Source organism: Fundulus heteroclitus, unplaced genomic scaffold (genome assembly GCF_011125445.2).
Source record: "Fundulus heteroclitus isolate FHET01 unplaced genomic scaffold, MU-UCD_Fhet_4.1 scaffold_164, whole genome shotgun sequence".
Lineage (NCBI taxonomy): Eukaryota > Metazoa > Chordata > Actinopteri > Cyprinodontiformes > Fundulidae > Fundulus > Fundulus heteroclitus.
The window spans coordinates 381,350-404,293 of record NW_023396576.1 but is presented as its reverse complement, the minus strand read 5'-3'; the positions used below and the strand labels follow the sequence as shown (position 1 = coordinate 404,293).

The window sequence follows — 22,944 nt, the reverse complement described above, 5'->3', positions numbered from 1 at the left end:
GTTTATTTTTTTTATCTTTATCTAAATCCATTTACCGTCTAATGCTTTCACTTAACGGCTCTATTTATCATGATTAAATTAAACATGAGTCCGGTCTATTGACTAGGTACTTTCAGAGGGTATCGATGGGTATCAGCTTAAAGAGGGGTGAAACAATTATTTTTGTACATTTCAAAAACTTTCTGTATAATTTTTTTTACGTTTACTTCAAAAAAAGCTGTATTACTTTAAATTGGGGCATCAAAGATAAATCCCAATAAAACGTAGATTTTGTTGCAGCTGAATGCAGTCTGGTGGCTTTGATGCTTTTAAGTGTAAAATGAAAGCAGCAGTATTTATTTATCATGGGAGAAAATGTATAGCTGTTCTTGTTATTTTTTGGAGGGATTTGCATCAAATCTCGTGTGCAGGTGACGACAAGGTGAGACGAAGCTGCGCTAAATGTAAACCCGGTCTAGACTTTATTCCTGTTCTCTTATTTGCAGCGGAATAAACGGTACGGGAAAAGTATGTATGAAACCCGTGTGCTTGACGTAAAAGTCGAACCCCCTTTACGTGCGCGTTCTCGCCCAACCCGCTGCTGAATAACACGGCGACGTTTTTCGCCACAACACCGGAAGTGCCGCGGCCGCCGCTGCTGCCGCTTGCGCTCGCGGTGCGTGCCTGCAGCGTCTCCCAGCGCTGCACTGCGGCGTCGCCGATCTGAGCCGAGCGCCGTCACACCTGGTGGGACCGAGGCGAGCAGTTTGGCGAGAGAAGCAGCTCGACAGGTGAGTCTCTTTCTTTCACTTTTCTCTTCTGTCTAACATGTGGCGTCTAACAGAGATGAGCTGAAACAGAAACACTTAATAAGTCTAAAAGTAACTTTTTTTTGTCTTTGAAGTGAAGCGCGTTCTTCAAAAGCGTGTGCGCGAGACAAACATTTTTGGTTAGTTATAAACGCCTATAAAAAAACAAAACACTTAAACTCTTGTTTTCAGCGAGACTGATTTTATTTTTCCTCCAACCTGTCAACAGCTCCAGAGTTAATCGCTCGAGGAATGCGGTTTCATTAGGAGGGCTGCCCAGACCTGGAAGTTTGCACTAATTTCAACTTCAAGTCAACTTTCAGCCGCTTTCCAAGCAGAGAAGGGATCATGGCTACAGGCGGGTTCAAGTCAAACGCAGCCACGGACTTTTTGGAGGAGTGGAAGGCGAAACGGGAGAAAATGAGGGCCAAAATGCTGGGGGACATTGCGGCAGCCTCCGGTGTCCCCCTGAACCCCAGCAGCAGCGGCAACCCGGACCGAAGCGCCTCCGCTGGGAACTGCCGCACCTCCTCCTCCTCTTCCTCCGCGGTGGCTCGGTCCCCGTCCGGCGGCGCGCTGAGCAGAGCCGAGGAAGAGGCGCACCCACCCGGCCGCGCCCGCAGCCTCCACCCCTGCCGCCCAGGGGAGCAACCTGAAGACGGCCCCGCCTCAGACGGAGAAAGCCCGGTGCGCTTCGCCGGACTCCAGCGCGATGATGGCGTGCAACGACAGCGACAAGGACAGCCCGTCTCCATCGCCCAGCAAAGGGAAGGAGAAGAAGAACCCCGGGCCGAGCGCAAGGAAGGGGAAAGGACAGATCGAGAAGAGGAAGCTGAGGGAAAAGAGGAGATCAACAGGTGTTGTCAGCATACCGTCCAATGAGGTGAGTGGGACACATTTCCACTCGGTTCCACTTGGTTCCACGGCACCCAAGCGACGCATCTTTGTGATCTGGGCTCTCATTTGTCTTACTTTTGGAAAATGAGAAAGTTGGGACGAAAGTAACTAAGTCTAACATATGTTATTGTTGTTGTTGCCACTAGGTGTAACACCGACAACAACACTAATGGCACTTTAAGAACCAACCGTTACACTTTAACACAATACTTTGAATAATTATCCAACTTCAGAACAACGTGTTATTAGAACGGATGCATGATGTTTTAAAAGTTAAGGATCTTAAAGTCTTCAAGATCTTAATCTTATAAGTGCGGCGTACATTTGTTTTAAGCCCCTTTTTTATCCTGAAACCCCTGAAAAAATCCAATCCACCGGTTTGTCTTTACAGGTCACCTAATAGACCAAAGCCTGTGTATGGTTTGATGACAGGATGAAAGCCATGGTTAGTTTTGTAAAGTTATGGGCCGGGGATTCTTCAGCGTTGGTCTGAAAGGTTTCCGCTTCAGCGTATGTGACGTAAAATGATTGCCTTGCCTCTTTAGCCGACATACATGTGTGGCTACAATGAACTGGCTTTGAACAAAGCATGCAGAACTAAACCCAAGTGAGTGGAGCCGAATGATTAGTCTCACTGATCCGTTTTTGTTTATTTATTTTTTATTATTTATTTATTTTTGCGATGAATGGGCAACATTTTAAGTTTAACCAAATGTGCCAAACTGCTGGAGAGACCTGACCCTAAAGTCCTACAGCTTTAACTGTAATGAAGGGTATTGCAAGAAAGTTTTCCTTCACAGGGGTCGAATATTCATGCTTGCGCTATCTTTCAGATTTAAATTTGCACAGCATAATTTTTGACTTGTGCTTGTCTCGCAGAATAAAATGCTCTCAGGTTTGTGGTTGTAATGTGATTTTAAAAAATGTGGAATGCGATCTCAAGGTACTGTAACGTGTGTAAGTTGCTTAATTTGTGCCACGTGTTGTCCAAAATAGTAAGAAGTCATGAGCACTGGGCTCTAAAAGTTTTAGGTCAAGATAAGTAAATGCAAATATACATTATTTTAACCTTTTTTTTTTTTTTTTTTTTTTTTTTTAAATACATGGACGTGTGTGTGTGTGGCAAGTATTTTAATGTAATCTTGGCATCTTAATGAGGACTCGGGGGAGTCAGGAGTCACATTTTCAGCACGTTTGGCCTTGAAATGGATGTTTCAAAAACTGCGTTTCCTTTTTTTTTTTTACTTTTATATGTTTAACTTTTTTCATGTGTCATACAGCAGCGTGGGACTGTTTTTTGGAGAAGTGTTACTTAAAATGTGAGTCCCTTGGGGTCGGCGTGTGCGTAACACTTCCATAAATGATTTGAAGCAAAGACCAGCTCTTGTTTTCCCTCAGAAGTCTCCAAATTCCTCTCATACATGTGTCTGGTTTAATCGAGCCTCTGTAGCGAGGAGAAAAGAAAGCAGCTCTGGGAGGGAAGGAGAGGAGGGGGGGGGGGGGGTATATGTCTGTGTGTGTTTGAAGGTGGTGGTTTCACATTCATTGTTTTTGAATTTAAATCATGTCACACTCCTTGCCTAATTCCTGTGGTTCAGGCACATGCAGGAACTCTGATATGGAGCCGTGCCAGTCAACCCAGTGAGGGCCCCCACTGTGATTATGTACTCCAAAACCACTTAAATTATGCTGAAATGCTGGAAGTCTGTGCCCATAACCTCCCCATTTTCCATTTGTTCTCAGATTTACAAGCCGCCCAACGCCCCGGTGCCTTCTGGGCACCAAATCTTGGGAGATTGACCAGTTTGTCAGCTGGTTCTCCACATCCTGTTATTAGGCTCTCAGCAGTGTTGAGCAAACCTTTCTGAAGGCTGGCCTGCAGCAAACGCATCTGAGACTGGTGGTTCCTAAAGTTTGGGAGCCATACGGGAGCACTTGACATAATATTTACAAAAAATCAGATTTGAAAACAATTGTAATATTTTTTTCAAGGTGTAGTAAGTGGATAAAATACACCTTTGTTGAATAATGTCTTATTAGCGACTCCTGTTTGCAGCCACCACCAGGTCAGTTTTTTCTGCCAGGGTTATTTTGTGCGTCGGATGCTAAAAGTTTGAGAAGCAGCCATTTGGGTTGTTCTGAAGGGAGGGGATCGCGTTCTGCTTTAGTACGTAAAGGTACGTGTCGGCGTTCATGGTTCCCTCTGTGAACTGCAGCTCCCCACTTCATGACCCTCCCACCACCATGCTTGACACAAGACACACCTGACTTTTTACGCTCCACCTGTTTGCCATGGCAAACACTTAACGCCATCTGAACCAAATACGTTTGCCTTGGTTTCATCAGACCACAGGACATGGTTCCACTGATCCATCTTCAGACATGCTTGTCTTGCAGGCTTTCTTGTGCGTTATTTAGAGAAGAGGATTCCCTCTGTGCGGACAGCCATGCAGACCACCTTGATGCAGCTGATGGTCTGAGCATTGACCGGTAGACAGCCCCCACCCCAAACTCCATCAGAGGAAATGAGGGGGGGGGGGGGGGGGGGGGGTTTACAGTATCTGACATGCCAACCACCAGACAACAAACCGTTGAAAGCTAGTTTCCAGTTTGCTGCAAACCTCCACTCTCACATCTTCTAGGGAAGCAGCAGCCAGCTGTGGAAATGGGACTGGCGAGAACAGACAACATGTTTTTTGTTTTCTAGGGCAAAACTCATTATTCCTTCGGATAAATATGCTATTTCATCCTTTCTTTCCACTTGTTTCTGCGTTTCCATTTTGTTTACAGTTTTATTTTATTCTGAAATTCACCCAAACTTTATCCTGTCTAGCGCCCGCCGTTTCCTGTTTGGGTGTAAAATCTGGGAGCTTCATTGGGATCTCTGTGGGATCCGGTCAAACTTCCTTCTTGCAGAATATTCATGTGAGGTTAAATGCGAGTGTACACACAGAATTTTAATGATTTAGGTTCCTTGCGGTGCTGAAACTGGTTCTGTACCATAATCCACGTGAGCCCAGCGTTGGGCGGCCGTGTCTCAGGTGACACAAGAAAGCTTCCCATGGTGTTGATCTTGATAATTTTTTTTTAAACAGCAAGATGGGGGGTGGGGGGAAACTGCAAATTAGATTTTCTCCCTATTAAACACTTAAAGGTATCAACTATGTACTAAAGGTGAAGCATTATGGTCTTTGTTGTTGTGATTTCTCAAATGTAGTTGTCCTAACAGAAGCAAACTCTATACGAAAAAAAAAAAACATCGGGGGAGATTTATAAATAGAAACTACTAAAAGTGCTTATTCATACATCACTTGCATACCCGAGACTTTCTAGATATCATGCACTATCCGGCTACACCGGTAAATCCAGGGAGTTTACGTTCTGCATCTATGAGTGCAAACTGCAGCTCAGCTGTGACTTTTTCCGGGTAAGAATGGATTCGCAGAAGTTGTCTCAAGGCCGCAGCGCCTCCTTCAGGTCTGCTCCGAAAACTTTTTTTATTTTATTTTCTTGCTGTGAAAATATATGCCTGCAATATGACACTACTGATGCCACAGAAGGGAAGAAGACCCACATTTACCCTCGACAGCCACTTTAATAGGTACACCATGCTGGTACCAGGATGGACACCCTTTTCCCTGCAGGACTCTTGAGTTCCTTATGGCGTAGATTGAAAAAGGTGTTGGAAATATTCCAAAGAATTTGATCTGTTTTGACGTGAATGCATCACGCGGTTAACACAGGTTTGCCGTCCGCACATCTCTGGTGCGAATGTCCTGTTCCACCACATTGCATAAGAGCTCAAGCAGATAGAGATCAGCGCCCGTATGCACAACGATTCTCAGAGTCCTCTCAGAGAGCTTGTGTCTCAGCCTAAAAATTCCTGCTGAGGAGAACCTGTTGCTAGGTGTGACGCTGCCTTTTAAGAGCTGTGATTGGTTGATGGTGCCAAAAAAACAAATGTCCTTCTAGTATTTAAAGGAGAGGAAGTAACCTATTAGACTGGATTATGAAATGTGTCATGATGATGAAACTTAAAAATGAAATATTTCTCACTGCATCAGAATGTTTGAACGCACTTTCTTTACATCCTCATTTTGATTTGCTTATGTTTACTCGCCATACTGGCCGTTTTACTGCTTCATCTATTTGATATTGTCAGCATTTTAGTCTGATTGCCTGCTGGTATAAAGCGGCTGGTTGTGGAACGAGGAAGCGTGAGGAGAGCTGTGTCACGCAGCTCGAAGGAGAGGCGCGGCGTGAACGTATAATAACAGCTGGCGCGTTAGCTTATTTACCCGCCTGAGAGGTTTTCTCCCAAGCGGGAACTTTAATGACGCTCTGAAACATCGAGGCATTTCAAATAATCAAACGACGGGGGGCGCAAGTAAAGCCCGGCGCCCCACCGGGCTTCTAATACGCTGGGGGAAACCCTGGACCTTTCTCCATTTCTTCTAAAATGTTTATTATGAAGAGAATTCTCTAAATGTAAAAATCCCTCTGTGCTATATTCTTTGTACGTTTCTCCAATATTTATTCGTAACGATTCAGTATTTTTCCTGTTATTTATCCTCAAAATTACGCTGCCAGAGCCGGGCCGCTGTAACTATTTTATTTCCCCCTATGGGGATGATAAAGTTTATATTATCTAAATATTAATAATTGTATGATTGTAATAGAATATGTGCTTATTTCCTCCACTGTTCAGGTGGTGGATCAGCCAATCAGCTTTGTTTCCACCATCTTCCTGCTTAAGACCCTCCTTAGGCTCGCTAAAAGTCCTCCTCACTGTCCCTAACATTTTGTCATTTTAGGAGCTCTTTTAAGGCCTAAGAGTCTTTGTGAATGACGTTTATTCTACCAGAGTAAAATTCTCAGAAAAATCTAAATCTAGAAGTTTTTTTTCCTAAAATAACGTCACTAAGAGCTACTTTTTGTCATAGGATTTTGTGAATTCGGGCACAGGTGCCTGTGGAGGCTTTTGAAGTATAATATCATGTTAAAAATGAAGAAAATAAAACAGTTTGGGGTGATTTGAGCTGTGGCATGGTGCATAGTTTTGCTGGAAGTAGCCATGTGGCACCTACAACAACCAAGCTACGCTCAAAGTGACGTTGAGCCCCTTTCTTCCCCATTCTGATGCTAATCTTAAACTTCTGTCAGTCTTCACCACGTTTAGATGCCTTAATGCATTGAGTTGACACGTATATCTAATAATAAAGTGACGGGAATTTTTATGACTTCAACAATAACAGCTGATTTGAAAGGATGAAACAAATAAATGAAAAACATGTCAATCTAGCTCTAAGTCATCAGAGACCCCTTTTTGGCTGTCAAAAGATGAATCCAGCTCACTTTATGCACTTTTATCCACTTTGAGGTGGTTAGTTTTTCCCAAGTGACATCAATCAGCACATACTTGCTTGGTAAAAAGGCTTCTAACAGAACTTTCTTCAATATTGCCCTTTTTCCTTGAACCTCACTCGAAATCCCAACTGAGGCATGATGGATCTGGTGCTTCACAATTATATGAGTCATTCTGATAATTAAGCCCCTCTCCCACTCTTGTTTAATTATTTTCGGATGGTCACATCACCGCTGCAGGAACTAAAGAGATAGGAGCAAACTTTCCCAGTACATGAGGGTAAAGAACTAACGATTAAGGAGCAAATTTTTTTTCTAATTTATCAAGTGTTTCTTCTGTTATTAGCAGAATGAATCTATAACTACTGATGTGAAAATGTCAGCCTAACCTTCAATGAACACATCTATAAATCAGGCAAAACCATGAAACTCTTACTGTTGATGCTGTGATCCATATTCTTCCATTTCTCTTCCTTTTTTTTCCTGTAAGAAGAAGCAAACCATGCAAATGAGGACTCCCCTCACACAAGCCCCCCTTTGTGAAGTAAATATGAGTGGACAGGTGTGAAAGGAGTTGGCTGGGATTATCTTCCCTGCTCGTTTTGTGCAGAATAAAAGGTGCAGAGAGGGGTTTCAGAGCATCCAGGGAACCCAATCTTCTGACTGCTGAGGCCATAATGGCATGTTAAAAGCTCCGTACTCGGTTGAAAGAAAGACACTTATGGACGGTGCTGCTCACTCATAACCTCGGCCCGGAGGGCACTGTCGCTGGGGCTGACCCCTGACCTTGTTAAGAAGAGCTTATGCAACGCAGGAACGCTTAGGAGAGAGAATATTTTTGGAATGTTAAGTTCTTATTTGAAGAGACTTTGGTCTTTGATGAAAGCACGTTTCCTGTTGCTCACTGTGTTGATTTTCACGAGCTTTAGGAGGTTGAAGCTGCTGCAGGGGAGCGGCTGGCAGCACCTCCACTCCTGGATGTTCACTGATGAGTTAAACAGTTTTTTACTCCAGCACATGCTCTGAGAGTTAATACTCTGGTTGGAGGTTGTGGGGGACAAGATGGGAGCTTATTCAAACTTACAGACTTCTGTAAACTCAGAAAATTCTTCTGCTCCAAATTTCAACTCTACCTGATACTCCACCATTTGAGTACTGAAGTAGAACCCTTTTTTCTTGCATTACCACAGTGAGAAGTCAGTAATTGTTTATATTCAGCACAGAAGGGATGGGAAGCTGCCCATGTAAGAGAGTAGGCACTAAAACAGGATTAGATTGTTAAAAAATATTATTGACTACAGAGATGACATTCATCTTATTTCTGTTTAGCCTGGTTGGTGAAGCCAGCATTGTCAAAACAGCGTTAAATGTGTTTATTCACTAAAAAAATACATCTTTACTGTAATAATTTTAAGAGATTAACATTGCCAAATTCAGCATGTCCTATAAGCTCAGAATGATAAAACAGAGCAACTTTGCTGTGCTCCACTGAGCCTTCATGTTATCTGGTGAAGGTCTTGTTTAATTTAGCTGCCTGAATGAACCTTAGACACATATTAAAAAAGCAGTTTCCTTTTTTTTTTTAATAAGCTCTTAGCATCTTTTTGCTTTACTTGACTTATTTAAAAAAAAAACTTATGATTGCTGACAAAATAAGTTATTTTTTTAATTCTTCTCAATTTCCTCATTGATGAGTGTTTTTTTCTTTCTTAGCATGACCTGGTGGTGCTTTAGTTATGGTCTGTGTTCTGATCAAGAAAATCACCAGATTTAGGCCTTTCTGACAGACGGATCAACAATCTGAATCCAACTGAAAATCTATTCTCAATCAGAATATTTTATTGCATTAGAAAATAATCCAATTGGTGTTATCTTACAAGAATAGAGATAAGTTGCCCTAAAATGAAGTTTCCAACTTTTGTCAATTGTTGCCCAAACAATTTGTGACGACTTCATGCTATGGCTGCTGTTCATGTTAGCAGCTTGAGAAAAGTTGCCCTCACTGCAGGCATCCCCCTGAACTTTATCACTATTGATTAAAATAATACCTTTGAACTGCAGAGGTTGTTCCCAAAATATCTTATTGATGCACGTACTGTGGTTTGAAGTGATTTTTATTTGTAGTAAATGTAAATTGTCATGCCGTGTGTTTTTCTTTTAAATACAGAAATGAATCTGGTTGCACATTCAACCCACCTGCTACTATAGCATCCAACTTCTGTGTTGTCTGTTGAAGAAAACCCACAACTTGGATGGTGCCTAATGAGCCATAATAATGACGAGCTCTCCAGTGAGCACCTTTATTATTATGTACACAATCATTGCAGACCTATAAACGACTTTCACCCATGTTGAAATTCTGAATGAATTCTAAAATGAATGAAGAAATTAGCAATTTTCTCGCCAACTCAAACTCTCATTTCCAATGTGGCTGCAATAATAAGCTTTTTATTTGGATGTCTGTTGTTTTGCATCTCATTAAATGTGTGGCACACCCATTTAAAGTAGAGAATAGATCATGTTTTCCCTTCTGCGGTAAATGGAAAGCATGAACTGTGCCTGCACTTCATTTGTCTTTGAAGTTGATCTCACATCTGGGAAGTCATTGTGGACTACAGGAGGTCCGGGAAGACAGAACACGCTCCTCCCTGCACACATGGGGAGGTGGTGGAGCGTGTGGACAGTCATAAAGTTCCTGGGCATTCACATCTCCTTTTACCTCTCCTGGACTCTGAACACCTCCCACCTGGTGAAGAAGGCCCAACAACGGCTGGTCTCCCTCAGGAAACTGAAACTTTCTACTTGGCTGTTAATAAATGTTTATAGCGCTACAATAGAAAGCATTTTGTGCGTCAGCATAACAGTGTGGTATGGGAGCCGCACGGCACAGGAAAGTGGTGAGGACGGCACAGGGGTTTGATGGATGTTGGCTACAAGATCTGGACAAGGTTTATGCTACACAAGTCCAGAAAAAGGCCAGACATATCGCCACAGATCCCACCCACCTGGGCGATGCATTGTTTATCCCACTCCCATCAGGTAAAGGCTTCAGAAATATATAAAATCAAAAACTGAGACTCAAAAACAGCTTTTCTCCCCCAGAAGCTGTGAGGGTTATCACCCCTGGTTAGAATCAAGGCCAGCTCAGTTCATATTCTGTTACACACTACTGGCAAGGTCAGTTCAATCAACTAATTTCATAAAGTGTGGAAATATGTCTTGTGTCTGCGTGTTATATGTAATCTGTGTGCATTCTGAGCCGCCATCTCTTATCAAAAACTTCACCACGGCAACACATAGTAACAAAAAGGATTCTTGATAGTGTCGCATTTTAGTGTGTTTAAGTTGTGAGTTTGCAAACCTGGGGGATATTCTCGTAAACCAGGCTATCTTCTGTTACAAATCAAGACCTTTTTTTAACAAGAAATGGGAAATTTTGACTTTAGAGTATTACTGGAATGAATAATTATTGTAGCTTCATTTATGCAGCTTTATTGGAATTGTCAATAGCAGAAATTCCCAAACACAGAAATTCAGGATGGTATAAAACAATTTTACTGCAGTTGCATGGACTATATAGCCTCGTGAGACCATCCTGATCTCGCGAGTTTTCAAGGTTTCACTCGCAGATCAGTCTGGCTACTCTCCGTTGAAGAAAATTTGGAGCCGTTCACCAAACGAACGTCCAATCAGCGTTGGCTTTGAGGCGGGTTGAGGTGTGACGCAACGGGAAGCGCGACAGTTCAGTCTAAACAACATGGCGGCTTCAGCCGATGAAACTAGCGTTAGCGTGGCTATCGAGCAAGTTTTATCGGAATTAGAGTATTTCTTTGCTGAGCTAACGAGCCTTTACCTGCAGCAGCAAGAGTAGCTTGGCTTGTGGTTGTGTTTTCGTCGTCGCTCTGTTACGAGCGACGACGAATCTGATTGGTTTATTTGGCCCGTCTATCACCAACATAGGCCAATCAGCTAACCAGTATTTTCGCCCCTTCCCAAAATTACTTCAACGGAAGGTTTCCAGATGGATATGCGGAGCAAATCTATCTGGCGGAGTCAGGTAATGGACTATAGCCCAGCTAATTGAATGTCAAATTTTGTTCATTGTGGGAAAAATCATGATCTGTCAGTTAAGATAAAACCAAAGCATATTTAAAATGTTAGATGTTTCCAACGATAAAGCTTTGTGTAAACTCTCTCCTATGAAAAAGAGAGTAAAATCCCCAAAAAATGCAGATTCTTGTATTGCATAGTCATGATAATGTTAAAACAGAAATGATTACCGCGACATTGTCTCTTAGAACCTTGAGCTGTTGAACTTCTTTGGCTTTGATTTATTTTTATTATAAAAACTGTATAGATCATTAGAAGATCAAGCAACATAAACACATCACTGTTGATTGGTTCTGTATCAGTTAGAAACAGCTTTGATTTGTTATGGCTGTTGCAAGCAATTGTTAATCCATTGCCTTGCCGTGGGTAGAGTGGCCTGAAAGGGTTAAAATTCTTTGTTTTCAATGATTGCACATCTGTGAAGAATTGCAAGAAGGTAAATTTACGGGGGTGGAAAAGAATTGCAAGAAGGTAAATTTACGGGGGTGGAGCCTCGTTTAATTTTCTGTTGTAATCTCCAAACACTGTCTCATCGTGACAGTAAATGCCTGAGGGATTTTATCACCATTGTTGGTAACCAGCAAGTTATTGAGGCTGGATGTTTTTATCTTCCGTCTTTAACTACCCATTAGCAGGAATAATTTGGTTGACTTACTAGAACTAGTTTTGGATTTTTTCTTTTTCCTCATTACATCACAGAAAATCTTACGATTGGGGGGAAAACAAATTCTCCATAGAGCTGCTGTACAGCAATTGAAGGGAATTTTAGAAGGAAGAAAAAATGTAAGAAAAAATATCCATACTATGCCAGGGCCCCTTTTTCCACACAGCCACCTGAGGGTCTTTCAGCACCTCATAAAACACACTGTTGTGCTGTAATGAGCTGTGGTACGTGGTTTTGTTCATCATGTGGGACTGTTGTATAAATGTCTGTTCCTATTAAATTGAACCCTCACCAGTATAGCACCCATTGTGCTGTCAGATGTTGATAAATCAGCCAATCTAAGCTCAAGAGTCTTTCAAGCTTTTCTGTTTCACTTACCTCCACAATTATTGTTAAAGCTGTTTAAAAGGCCTTTCGAATGACTTAATTTTACTAGGATAAAGCTAGTACCGTACTGAAAAATCTGGAAACGTCCAAGTTTCAATTTAATACCCTTTAGTAAGTGCAGAGTAAAGTCCCATGTTAAAGAAAATTTTGCAGAGAGCACATTGGTACCCCTAACAATCCCTGTAAAATAAATGCAACACTTGTAAATTGTAAATCTGTTTCTCGAGGTTGGGTGAGAACACAATTTTATCATGCCACCAGGCACGATGACTTGACTTGTTTATGTTACTTAAAGCAAGCTGGGCTTCTCTAATTGCAGAATATTTTATTTAGGTCAAACTTAGTCCAAATAAATCAAATGATAAAATAATGGCCGTGCTGTTTTTTTTTTAAAAAGAAATAAGACAAGATTATATCCTTCAATAAACTTGAAACTATTTTACCTAACAAGATCAATTTATTAAAAAAAATAGTAAACTTGCTTTGTCAGAACCTTTTTATTTTATTCTTGTTATGATCTCTATTCTCTCTCAGGCCTAGTCCAAACGTAGTCCAAATATTTGGGAAACCGAGTAACGTGTTTGGCCTTTCAAACACTCAAACTCAATTCTACATCCCTAAAAATAATTCTGCAATCTCCGGCCAAAGTGGAGATTTCTAAAAATTCAGTTTTTGTGTTTGTACATAACAAAAGGGAGTGTTAGAGTCGGGCGCATCTCTGATACAACCACATACCATTTCCTGTCTTCACCCTGGTATTGAGATGTCAAAGTAAAAACATACATGGAACAAACATTACCAGAGGTTTGGATGTTTTTATGTATTTATTTATTTATTTTTGATAAGCCCAGTGTTCTAATACATTGAGATGCATAGGAAAAATGGTACTTAAAGGTCAGCTGTTTTACACCAACTCCTTCCCAATACTGATGCACAATGGCGTTTAGCGTTGCCAGTGTTTTGCAGGATTCTGACTGGCTTGCATAAGTTTTAGCTTTGCAGTACACTATCTCCTATGCATATGGCATGTTTAAAACGATGCCCAGTGTATTTGTCTGGGCTGTCTAGATATTATATAGCAGAACAAGGCTACTTGTGTAATTCAGCAGTTAGAAATCAGAGCAAACGAGGACAATATGTGTTCCACAAGGCTTAATTTTTGGGCCAATTTTATTGCCCCAGTAGCTCAGAATGTAGATTATTAAAACATCTCCACCATATGCTGATGACACACAGCTTTATAATTCAGTACATGGCCACAGTTTCTTACAACCCCAAACCAGTTGTTGATAATATTAGTAAATTGATGAGGCAGAATTTTCTCCAGCTTAATGCAGAGAAGACACTTTTTTGTCTTAACAATTCAAGGTTAGAAATCAGGACTCTGTTAAACTCAATACATCTTAAAACTACAGGGCTTACCAGTACTCTAGGTCTAGTTATGGAACCATACTTAATTTTTAAGAGCGAATCAGTCTTAATCAGCCAACTGGCATTCAGAATCCTTGCCAGAAATTTCTGGCTCTTGTGGTGTAAAAGGATAGTCTTAAATGTTATTGATCAATAAAGCACTGAATGTTCTTGGGCCTACGTACCACTCATAATTTCTTAAGCGGCTTGAATCATCTAGATCCCTTTTTTTTTTTTTTTTTAAATGGATAATCAAAGCCCTTTCTGTTTGCTGTTGAAGTATTGCTGCTGTTTGTGTCCAAGGTTCATTGCATCTCTTATCCAGGTTGCTGCTCTTTATGTGTCCGGAAACTTCCTGGGGCAGAGTACAGATTATTACAGAAGGATAAAATGCCCCCCTGCAAAGGCTTGCGCAGGAATGTGCATGTTTTGTGAAAAAAAAAAAAAAAAAAAAATGAGACTTGGCCTGCATGCCTGCTTGCAGCGTGACTCCCCCTCCTCTTGATGTAGCTTTAACCAACGTTATCAGAAAGTCCCATCGGCTCAGGGTTTGGTCAGCCTCTGCATGGACTGCTGCTGACCCTCGACTGTTTGTAAAGGCAGTTTCCTGACCGGGAAGCATCTGGCCAATGTTTGAGGCATTGCGCACGTCAGTGTTGGTGCTCGAGTGACATTATTGCTGTCTTTCTAGTTAATCTTTAACTCAAGTATGCTCATGCCACAGAGAGATGAGCATTCAGTCATCTGTTGTTGTGTTAGTCCTATTTTTAAGTTTCTTAAAGTCTCCAAATAAAGCACAAAGTCACATTCTTTGGAATTTGCTTCAGTCAAACATATTTGTGCAAAAATTTTGCAAATATTTAACTAAATCCAGTCCATTTATTTTCTTAGCAGGAGTGCAGAGCTTTGTCCTCATCCAACCTCCGTTGAGGCCATTGTTTGCCCTGAAAGTTCAAATGAGTTCTTCACTCAGTCATTTTTGCACCATTTCTACCCAGTTCTTAACAAAAAACAAACCCAAACTTCATTACCAGGTTTTAAGTTGAACACAAACGCGACTTGGTGTGTGTTTGTTGAAGCAGTTTACAAAAATGCACCGCGTGGGATTTTAATCCTAGTAGTTTGTGGAGGCATGCAGAGATAAGAGCTAATCGGTTTCATGCTTCCACTTCTTGAAATTAAGTCTCCTGTCGTGTAGTCATGGGCGATCTGTTTCTCTTTTTTTCTTTCTTTTTTGCCGTCGGGTATGCAGACGTACAAGACGCTCACACTGCAGGGGGTGGGGGGATATTAAGTAACCAAGTTGAGGATTAGGAGTGATTTCAGTGCATCTGTAACATGTAACCTATTTGTTGGGTATTCTTGTGTTTTTGTCTGTGACTGTGGGGAGTTTGTGAGTTAGCCCTAATCAGGCCACTCTGCATGATTAGGCATTTGGGAGGCTTGTCTGCTTGTATTCATTAAAGTAGAATTACTTGGAGAAGCCGGTGTCCCTCATCCCACTTTTCTATTTCAGTGTTTGGTTCACATTTGATTTGCATGTTTTCTTCCTGCTCTGTAATACTCTGCTTTTTAAAATCCCCACACCTCTTTAGGTTAATAAATAATTTAAGCATCTTCTTGCATAGCAGAAGTGAGATTTCTGCAATCACACACATTCAACCCTGCAATTAAACCCATGTGGGATAGATGGATGTACAGTTACTACATGAGTGTCGAAATTGAAGTCAAAGAACATCTTTAAGGTGCAGTACCATTTAATTGCCACTAGTGGTTTATTTTGAAGTCTTTAAAAAGGTTAGAAAAATTTTAATTGGTCTCCCCCAGGTCTTAGTAGTCACTAGTTATGCTCACTATGTGAACTCATTTTAAACCACGAGGGGCCTAAATATGTATGGAAGTATTTGTATGTCCAATCAAACTTGGACTACGTTGGACTACGTTGGCACAAACGTGGCACAAAGGTTAGGGAGTTCGTCTTGCAATTGGTGGGTTGCTGGTTCGATCCCCCGCACTGACTGTCTCTGTCGTTGTGTCCTTGGGCAAGACACTTCACCCCCATTCCCCGCTGGCGGTGGTCAGAGGGCCCGGTGGCACCGGTGCATGGCAGCCTCGCCTCTGTCAGCCTGTCCCAGGGCAGCTGTAGCTACTAACATAGCTCACCACCGTCAGGGTGTGAATGTGTGTGTGAATGGGTGAATGACTGACTGTAGTGTGAAGCGCTTTGTAGGTCGTCAAGACTAGTTAAAGCGCTATAAAAGTACAAGCCATTTACTATTTTACCGTAACTAATTCTGTTTCTTACTTCAATTTCACCCTTAGCCAAACTTGTATAACTTAAAGCTTTTGACCTTTTTTTAGGTCTGTAAATTACCATTAGTCTTTTTTTAGCAGTTTCATAGCAATGTTGACTGTCCCAGTATCAGTCATCAAAACACTAGATGTGAAAGAATCATCGTCAACTTTTACACATTGTTTGTTGCCATATAAAGTAATATTTTCATTACGTGAGCACTAATATAATCATAACCCATAAAAATAACTTTAACTTCATCTTTTTAATGAAAATAAAGTTTGACCATCAAATGGGCCAGAATATTAGTTGCTATCCTCATCTAAAGCTTAAAGGAAGAATGAGTAATAAAATTTGTAACAACACATACACGAATGTCTTTCACGGACACCTCCCATTTACTCAATGGTGCGTTATTGCACCGATTATTTTTATTTTTTTACCTCCAAGATAGGTATATGATGCTGAATTTTGCTCTATTTCTGGTCCGCTTCTCTTACTCGCTTCCATGTTTGTAGGCTGCTGCACTTTTGACAAGATAAAATACCAAATGCTGTACTCTGCTTTGGGAACCCTGGCAACTCTCATGATTGGCTCAGGAACCAGGAAGTAAACACGGGCTACACTCGGTACCTCTAGGCACAGACATGAATACGTAGACGCCGCGTCCTCGGGTGAGAGGCGTGCCGACAGAGCGGCCATCTTAGGTCAGACCTAGCTGCGCTCAGAGAGAATACAAGTCAATTCAGAAAAATGTACTTTATGTTTTCAGACACTCTGAATGCGGTGAATTCTCACCCGATTTCCAGATAAATCAACTGACTGAAACGTCACCCCTTTAGGGGCTACATGGGACCAATTGAATGAAATTAAATTATTGTCTAACTTAATATATAATTTCGATTTTGTATTGAAAGTAAGCAAACTTCCAGAGCTACGTCCCAGGAAGCCTGACTTTTACTCCGCTTATGGGTGCGCAAATAAAAGGATAGGCCTACTAGAAACCAGATCCTGGGGAATTACTTTCCATAAGTAAGATTTTATAATAGATATTCCTCATGCTTTACAGTTACAGTTTTTCTGGCATAAACACAATATGTGCTAATGGGTAGCAGGGATGGAAGCAGAGAAAAGTACATTAAACACCAAAAACAAACAAAATGGTCCTAAATTACTGGATAGACATGATTTGTGGTGGGGGGGGATATTATACAGTTTTTGCTATGATTTTGTAATGTATTTGATTCTTAGATGCGTAAGGTTTTTTGTTGATTTATTTCCCCCCAGATTGCGGTTTGTAATATATAATTTTTAAATGCTGTTATGAGCACCTCTGCTCTCACTTGTCTGTATATAGTTTTGCTCCTATGTAGATCAGTGCTGTTGTCTGTAGATCGGTGTCTGTGTACATAGCCTATACATACAGTATATATATATATATATATATATAATATATATATATAATATATATATATATATATATATATATATATATATATATATATATATCTATATATATATATATATATATATAGGGAAGAAAGAGAGAGAAATTTATGTGTGTATAAATTGTGTGTGTATATTAGATTAATATATAACTGCAAAATATGTAAGTGCATGTACATTTTTCATCCAGTTTGACTTCAATTTAAATAGTTTTGGTTCTGAATAAATATATGTAATCTGTCTGAAATGTCACGAGCGTTGTGAACATATGATTAAAATGAGATCTGAGCTGCCTCCTATTCATTTTGACAGCAGATGTCTGATCTGTGGTCTGACCCAGATGGCCGCCATGTAGGCACGTCGGCCCAGCGGCCGGCAGCGTACAATGGGGCGTCTACGTCTATGCCTCTAGGTTTGAAAGGAGAAAAACATGACCAAGACATTGATGACGGAGAGGACCGATTGTTTATAGGGAATGTTACTTCTATTGCAGGTGAAAAGTGAGAATGATTTAGGTTGATTTTACAGTAAATATCTTACTTATAGCACCTTTAATGGAGTCTAGCACAAGTTCCAGAGTTTTGCACAAGTTTGCCCCCTCTGGTGACAAGTTGAAATGACACGAGTGTTGTGCATGTGCATTGTAGATGAAAAGCATCAGCCACTGCAACTGTACCTGTATTTTGTCTAGAGGTGTAATGTATTCAGAGGTAAAAGTTATAAATCTTGACTTTTGCCTGCGTTGTCTCGCTAATGCATCGATTACAGCAGAGACTCAACAAAGTAGCCATGTGAACGAGCCCTGAGAAAATGTCCTGAATCACTTGCTTATAAATTAACTAATGGAACATTCGAGACAACTGTACATAGAGGATAACTCATTTTACATGTCGAGCAATTGTAATGGCATGTATGGAAAGAAAGTAAATAATATTCAATTTCAAAACTTGTGCCATCCACCTTTTAAAAGTGTGTTTGGCACGTTGTCTTTGCCCTTAGAGGTTGGATTTTCAAAGTCAAGTTTCCAATCAAGAAAGTCTACGCTTGCCAAGCAGCCCCGGTGTTCACAATCCAAGATGGCTGCCAAGCATATAGAATGCTGCTAAGTTACAGGTGTAACATAAAGTAGGTAGAATTGCATTTTATAACAGTAGGACTTTGGTCAGATATTTTGGATCTCCTTTTATAAGGCTCTCATGACAGTTTGCTGAAATTTTGGCCTATTCCTTTCTTACAGAACTGGTTTTGTTGGGTCAGTTTGGCAGCCGCCATGATCGCACGCACTCCCACCATTAAACGGCCTCTACAAAAAAACTGTCTCGGACTACGTGTCCAAGTTGATAATCATCTTTCCAATTTAACAGCCAGTGGTTAAAGAAGTTATTAATATTCTCTTTGACATTTTACTGCTAGTAGCATATCTGATTTATTGTTTAGGAACTAATATTTAGTGAAATAAGAAATAGCTGATTGGTTAGGGTAGTCATTAGCCTCGTTAGCAGCCAGACTTGCAGGTCTTCAGCGTTGTGGGTTGATTTTTCAGATCTTTGGGCTTCTTGTACATTCAGAAGCCAAAAGCTGCCAAGCTCCACTCCACTAATCTCTCTTCTGTGAATTTCCCTGATTCACCAATGCTAATAAATCACAAATGTTTGTACATGCATCTTACTAATGCTTTGTATAAGTTGTAAGTTTTGGCTTTGATCCAAAACACACTTGTTGGAGTCACTAAGGAAGATGTCTGTGTTTCATTAGAAATGTAACCAAACTTTTTAAATTTGATCAAAGATTAACCCGTTTTAAAACTGCAGCATGGATTCTTCTGCCACAGTCACTGTTCTGTTCACTCAGGCCGGTTTATTGCAGGAGGAACAATAAGCTCCAGTTATGTTAGTCTGAATGACTGCACATCAACAGACCAATTCTGTCTGCAGTCTAACTGGTTTCACGCTCTGCCCCAGGGTTATATCACCATGCAGCCTGCTCAGACTCTTCCCCCTGTGATTAAAAATGCTGTTCACAGGCAAACTGGTTCTACGTGTTGCTTTATCTGCAGTCGGCAGCTGATGAGCGAACGCGTTTCTGTTCTTTATGAGGGAAAGTCTCAGATGTAGGAGTGTCAGCCGCATAATTAGCTGTCCTTGGCAAGTAGTTTTTAACAGTACTGCTGAAAGCTTGAATTTTAATAGTCTTTTGGCAAATTCTTTTCTAGAGCAAAAAGAAATAGGATTTATTAAATAAAACTTTTTAAAGTTAGTCTGGTATTTCGGGATGAAGGGAAAATGTATATATTTTCACTTTTTTTTTTCTCCTGGCTCAATTTTATGGCGATATGAAAGACGTTCCTTTGGCCCCTTTAAGACGCACACCTGGGCAATAGAAAGTTTCACCTTAGACTCTGCATTAAAAGTGGGTTCAGTCAAACAGTTCAGGAATGCAGTTGAAGCTCTAAAACTGAATAAATATGTGGCTCTAGACTGCCAAATGCACAAAGCCTTGATCTTTAAGCCTTTTCCCCACAACAAAGGAGCCTGAAACCTGTTTCAGCTGAGTGAAGGGCCTGCCTACTGTCATAGCCTAAAGCTCAAGTTTCTCTCAGTTTGTCCATGTGCCCATGAATGCCTATAAAGCTGTTTATCAGAGTAGTTCCTGCTTTGAGGTTGGGAACTCGCTTTACCACCCACTGAAAGAGAAACTTTTTTTCCAGTCTATTTCTCCTGTGGGAAAAGATTGTTTCGGCCCTTTTCCATAGAAAACCATGCAGTGAAATGCTGTGGTGAAGCTCGCAAGAAGGTACCAGCCCATTCGTTTCTGTTCACATCTTTTTTTGTTCTGGTCTTGCTGCTGCGGTATTTTTAGCATCCAAACTGAGTCACTAGATCTGATGTGGCAACGAATCTGTTTCAGTCAGAATATGAAAATGAGCTAATAATCAATAGGACAGTTGCTTCAGCCCTTTTCTTTTATGCACTCAAACCTTTATAGGTTTATTGATGGATTTATGCTTGTTTAAGTAAAGAGTTCACAATCATTTCAAATGTTAAAGAACATTCCTGAGATTAGTGCCTCAACACAGCCCTCTTTAAACAGCATCTGAAAGGACTTTTATTTATTATTTGCATTTGGGCTGATGTCTGTCCAACGAATAACAAATGTTTTATAAGCTCTCCTGGAGGTATTCACATGTTTATTTTAAGTTTATCTTCTTGCAGATTCATCAGCAAAGCCTCAAATAATTTGCTTTGTCTGCGTTATAAACATTCTGTCTTTAATAAGGATGGAAATTTAAGTATTTTTCCACTTCATTCGTCTTTCCAGACTCGTAACTTTTTTCAGTTCACTGAAGTGAGCTGCTCAAATTTGTTTTTCTACTTTGATTATATGAGAAATATAGTTTTAATCGCCAAAATGCCTTTTATTTAAAAATATATTGTCACACTTGAACTACTTTTTAATAGGAATAAAATAAGTAATAATTAATTGTGATAATGAAATAGCGATAGCTTCACGTTTTATTAAGAATAGTTTTAACCTTTTTATTTATTTAACAAGTCTCTTTAAAAAAAAACAGGATGATGTGTAGAGTACCCTGTTCATTGACCTTCTGTCTCTCCATTGTTTTAGTTGATAAACATTTTATTGAAGTCAGTCAAAGGAAAAAAAAAAAACTTAAATGATACAAATTTCTCCTATTTTTTTCTTTTTTACGTAGATGAGAAGGAAGAGGGCAAACAAAAAAACAACCCTGCAGTAAAGACCTATTTAAGTCTCACCATTTCCCTTGTTTTAATTCAGATGTAGTACTTTTTAATGAGTTTGACTAATTGATTGAGTTTTAATGGTCTTGCTTTTAAGCTAACATTGGTGCTAACATGGGTTTAAGGTTCAGACTGGAGACTTCTTGCACTTAGCTGCTAAAGGATGAAACGCAAAAACATGTTTAGGTTTAAACGCTCAGATCTTCCACTTATCAGTTTTTACTGTGGACTTTGTGAAGCAGGTTACTCCAGCCGTGACTGGCTGTTTTTCTTCATGGCAGGCTTTAGCGAGCTATTAACTGTGGCTCTCTGGACGTAGGGTTAAGTCGTGGCCATTCGGTGTGATTGATTGATGTCCCGACCTCAGATTTGGCTCTCTCCTGACCAAAGACAAACGGTCTCAGAAATATTCTGGGAATGTCCTGGTCTATGACTGCTGCTGCCATGAAGGCTGTCTCCTGTCTCCTGTCCCTCGCTCCTTCGCTCCAGCACTTAGCTCTGATAAGCGTATTAACACCTAAAAGTTTCTGTCTAATCACCGTTGGACTGATACGTCTATTGAACCTTTCTGATATGATCCTACTGCACCAAGCTGTGCGGTATTATTACTGCCTTGCTAAAGAAGCACCAGTAATTTAATCGGATCGCATACATATCCGATTTTTCCAACCAGTAAGAAAAAAAGGAATGTTATTCATTTAGTGGGTTTTCCGCATTCTTTACAAGATTACTCCAGGAATCCCCCAAGCTGGTGTTTGTTTCCGCCAACAGCCCCCGTCTGCCTCTCTGACACATGCTGTGTTGTTGCTTTCTATTGTCAAGATATTTTGATCTGATGTGTCAACCTTGCCTTTAGATCTAGGTCACCTGCAGTCACCTGTGAAAACCTGTTTTTTAAACAAAGGTTTCACAACTTCACACAGATGGTAAACAGATTCACCCTTGTTTCTATTCTTAGGGATTAGATTAACTTTAAATGTTTTAGGTGCAAAAGACACCAGATATGGTTATTGTTTTGGTTTATTAAAAAAAAAAATACACTATATCTTATAATGTGGAGACTGCGCGTAATTGTCTCCATGTTTTTTTTCGTTTGGCCCAATTTAATTATGCCTTGAGTTTTTCATCATGCATGCCTTGCAGTGCAAGATGTGGACTGAATTGCTTACGACAACGTAATATTCCAAACCACAGGGGGACATTTTGAATGTTTACGCTCGTTTTTACTTTTTTGCTTTGCCATTTTTTTTCTCCCTTTTGTTGGAAATGATTCTGAAGCAAAGTGGTTTTTCAACCAGGCGCAGACAGAAAGGCTTCCGTCATGCCTTAACGTGCAGAGAAAGCAAAGCACGGCTATGATATTGTCCATAGGCGTCTCTTAGGCCTCTGTCCTGTGTGGGTATTAAGCTCTTGTCTGTGGCACTAATGGCTCCCTAAAAGATTTATAGCCGATGAAACTTCTCCGCTCAGCGTGACTGAAAGGATTTTCATCACTACCTGCTCTATTTTGACTGCTAGGTATGTTTTGAGCTCCATTTTTCCACCAGCACCTTGTTTGTATTTTTGTCTGTGCCGTCTCCAGCATTTCATCTCTCTTCTGGTATTTGGCGTACACCCGCAAATGGATTATTTGTTCTTTTTCCATCTGAGGCCTCCTCCAGTTCAAATAAAACCCGGCTGCCCTTAACCATCCCCTCTCAAAGAGCTCATCAGTGAATCTGATCGCGAGTCTGCATGTATGCACAGCCATTTGTTTGCATCCTCAGACTAGGCTTCAAGCTCATGAGCAAACATGAGTTACAGCAGAGTGTGGGAGCCTGTTTTACT

General features: G+C 40.6%; 1 protein-coding gene across 1 annotated transcript in view; it reads left to right on the top strand.

Moving 5' to 3' along the window:
- The first annotated feature begins 622 nt into the window (after nucleotides 1–622).
- LOC105937602 (PRKC, apoptosis, WT1, regulator) overlaps nucleotides 623–22,944 on the top strand; it is an 81,874-nt gene continuing 59,552 nt past the window's right edge. Inside the window, 4 exon segments of the mRNA XM_012878991.3 lie at nucleotides 623–770; nucleotides 884–928; nucleotides 1,018–1,391; nucleotides 1,393–1,671. Of these exon segments, the coding sequence (XP_012734445.2) occupies nucleotides 1,137–1,391; nucleotides 1,393–1,671 (534 nt within the window). The 5' untranslated portion in view covers nucleotides 623–770; nucleotides 884–928; nucleotides 1,018–1,136.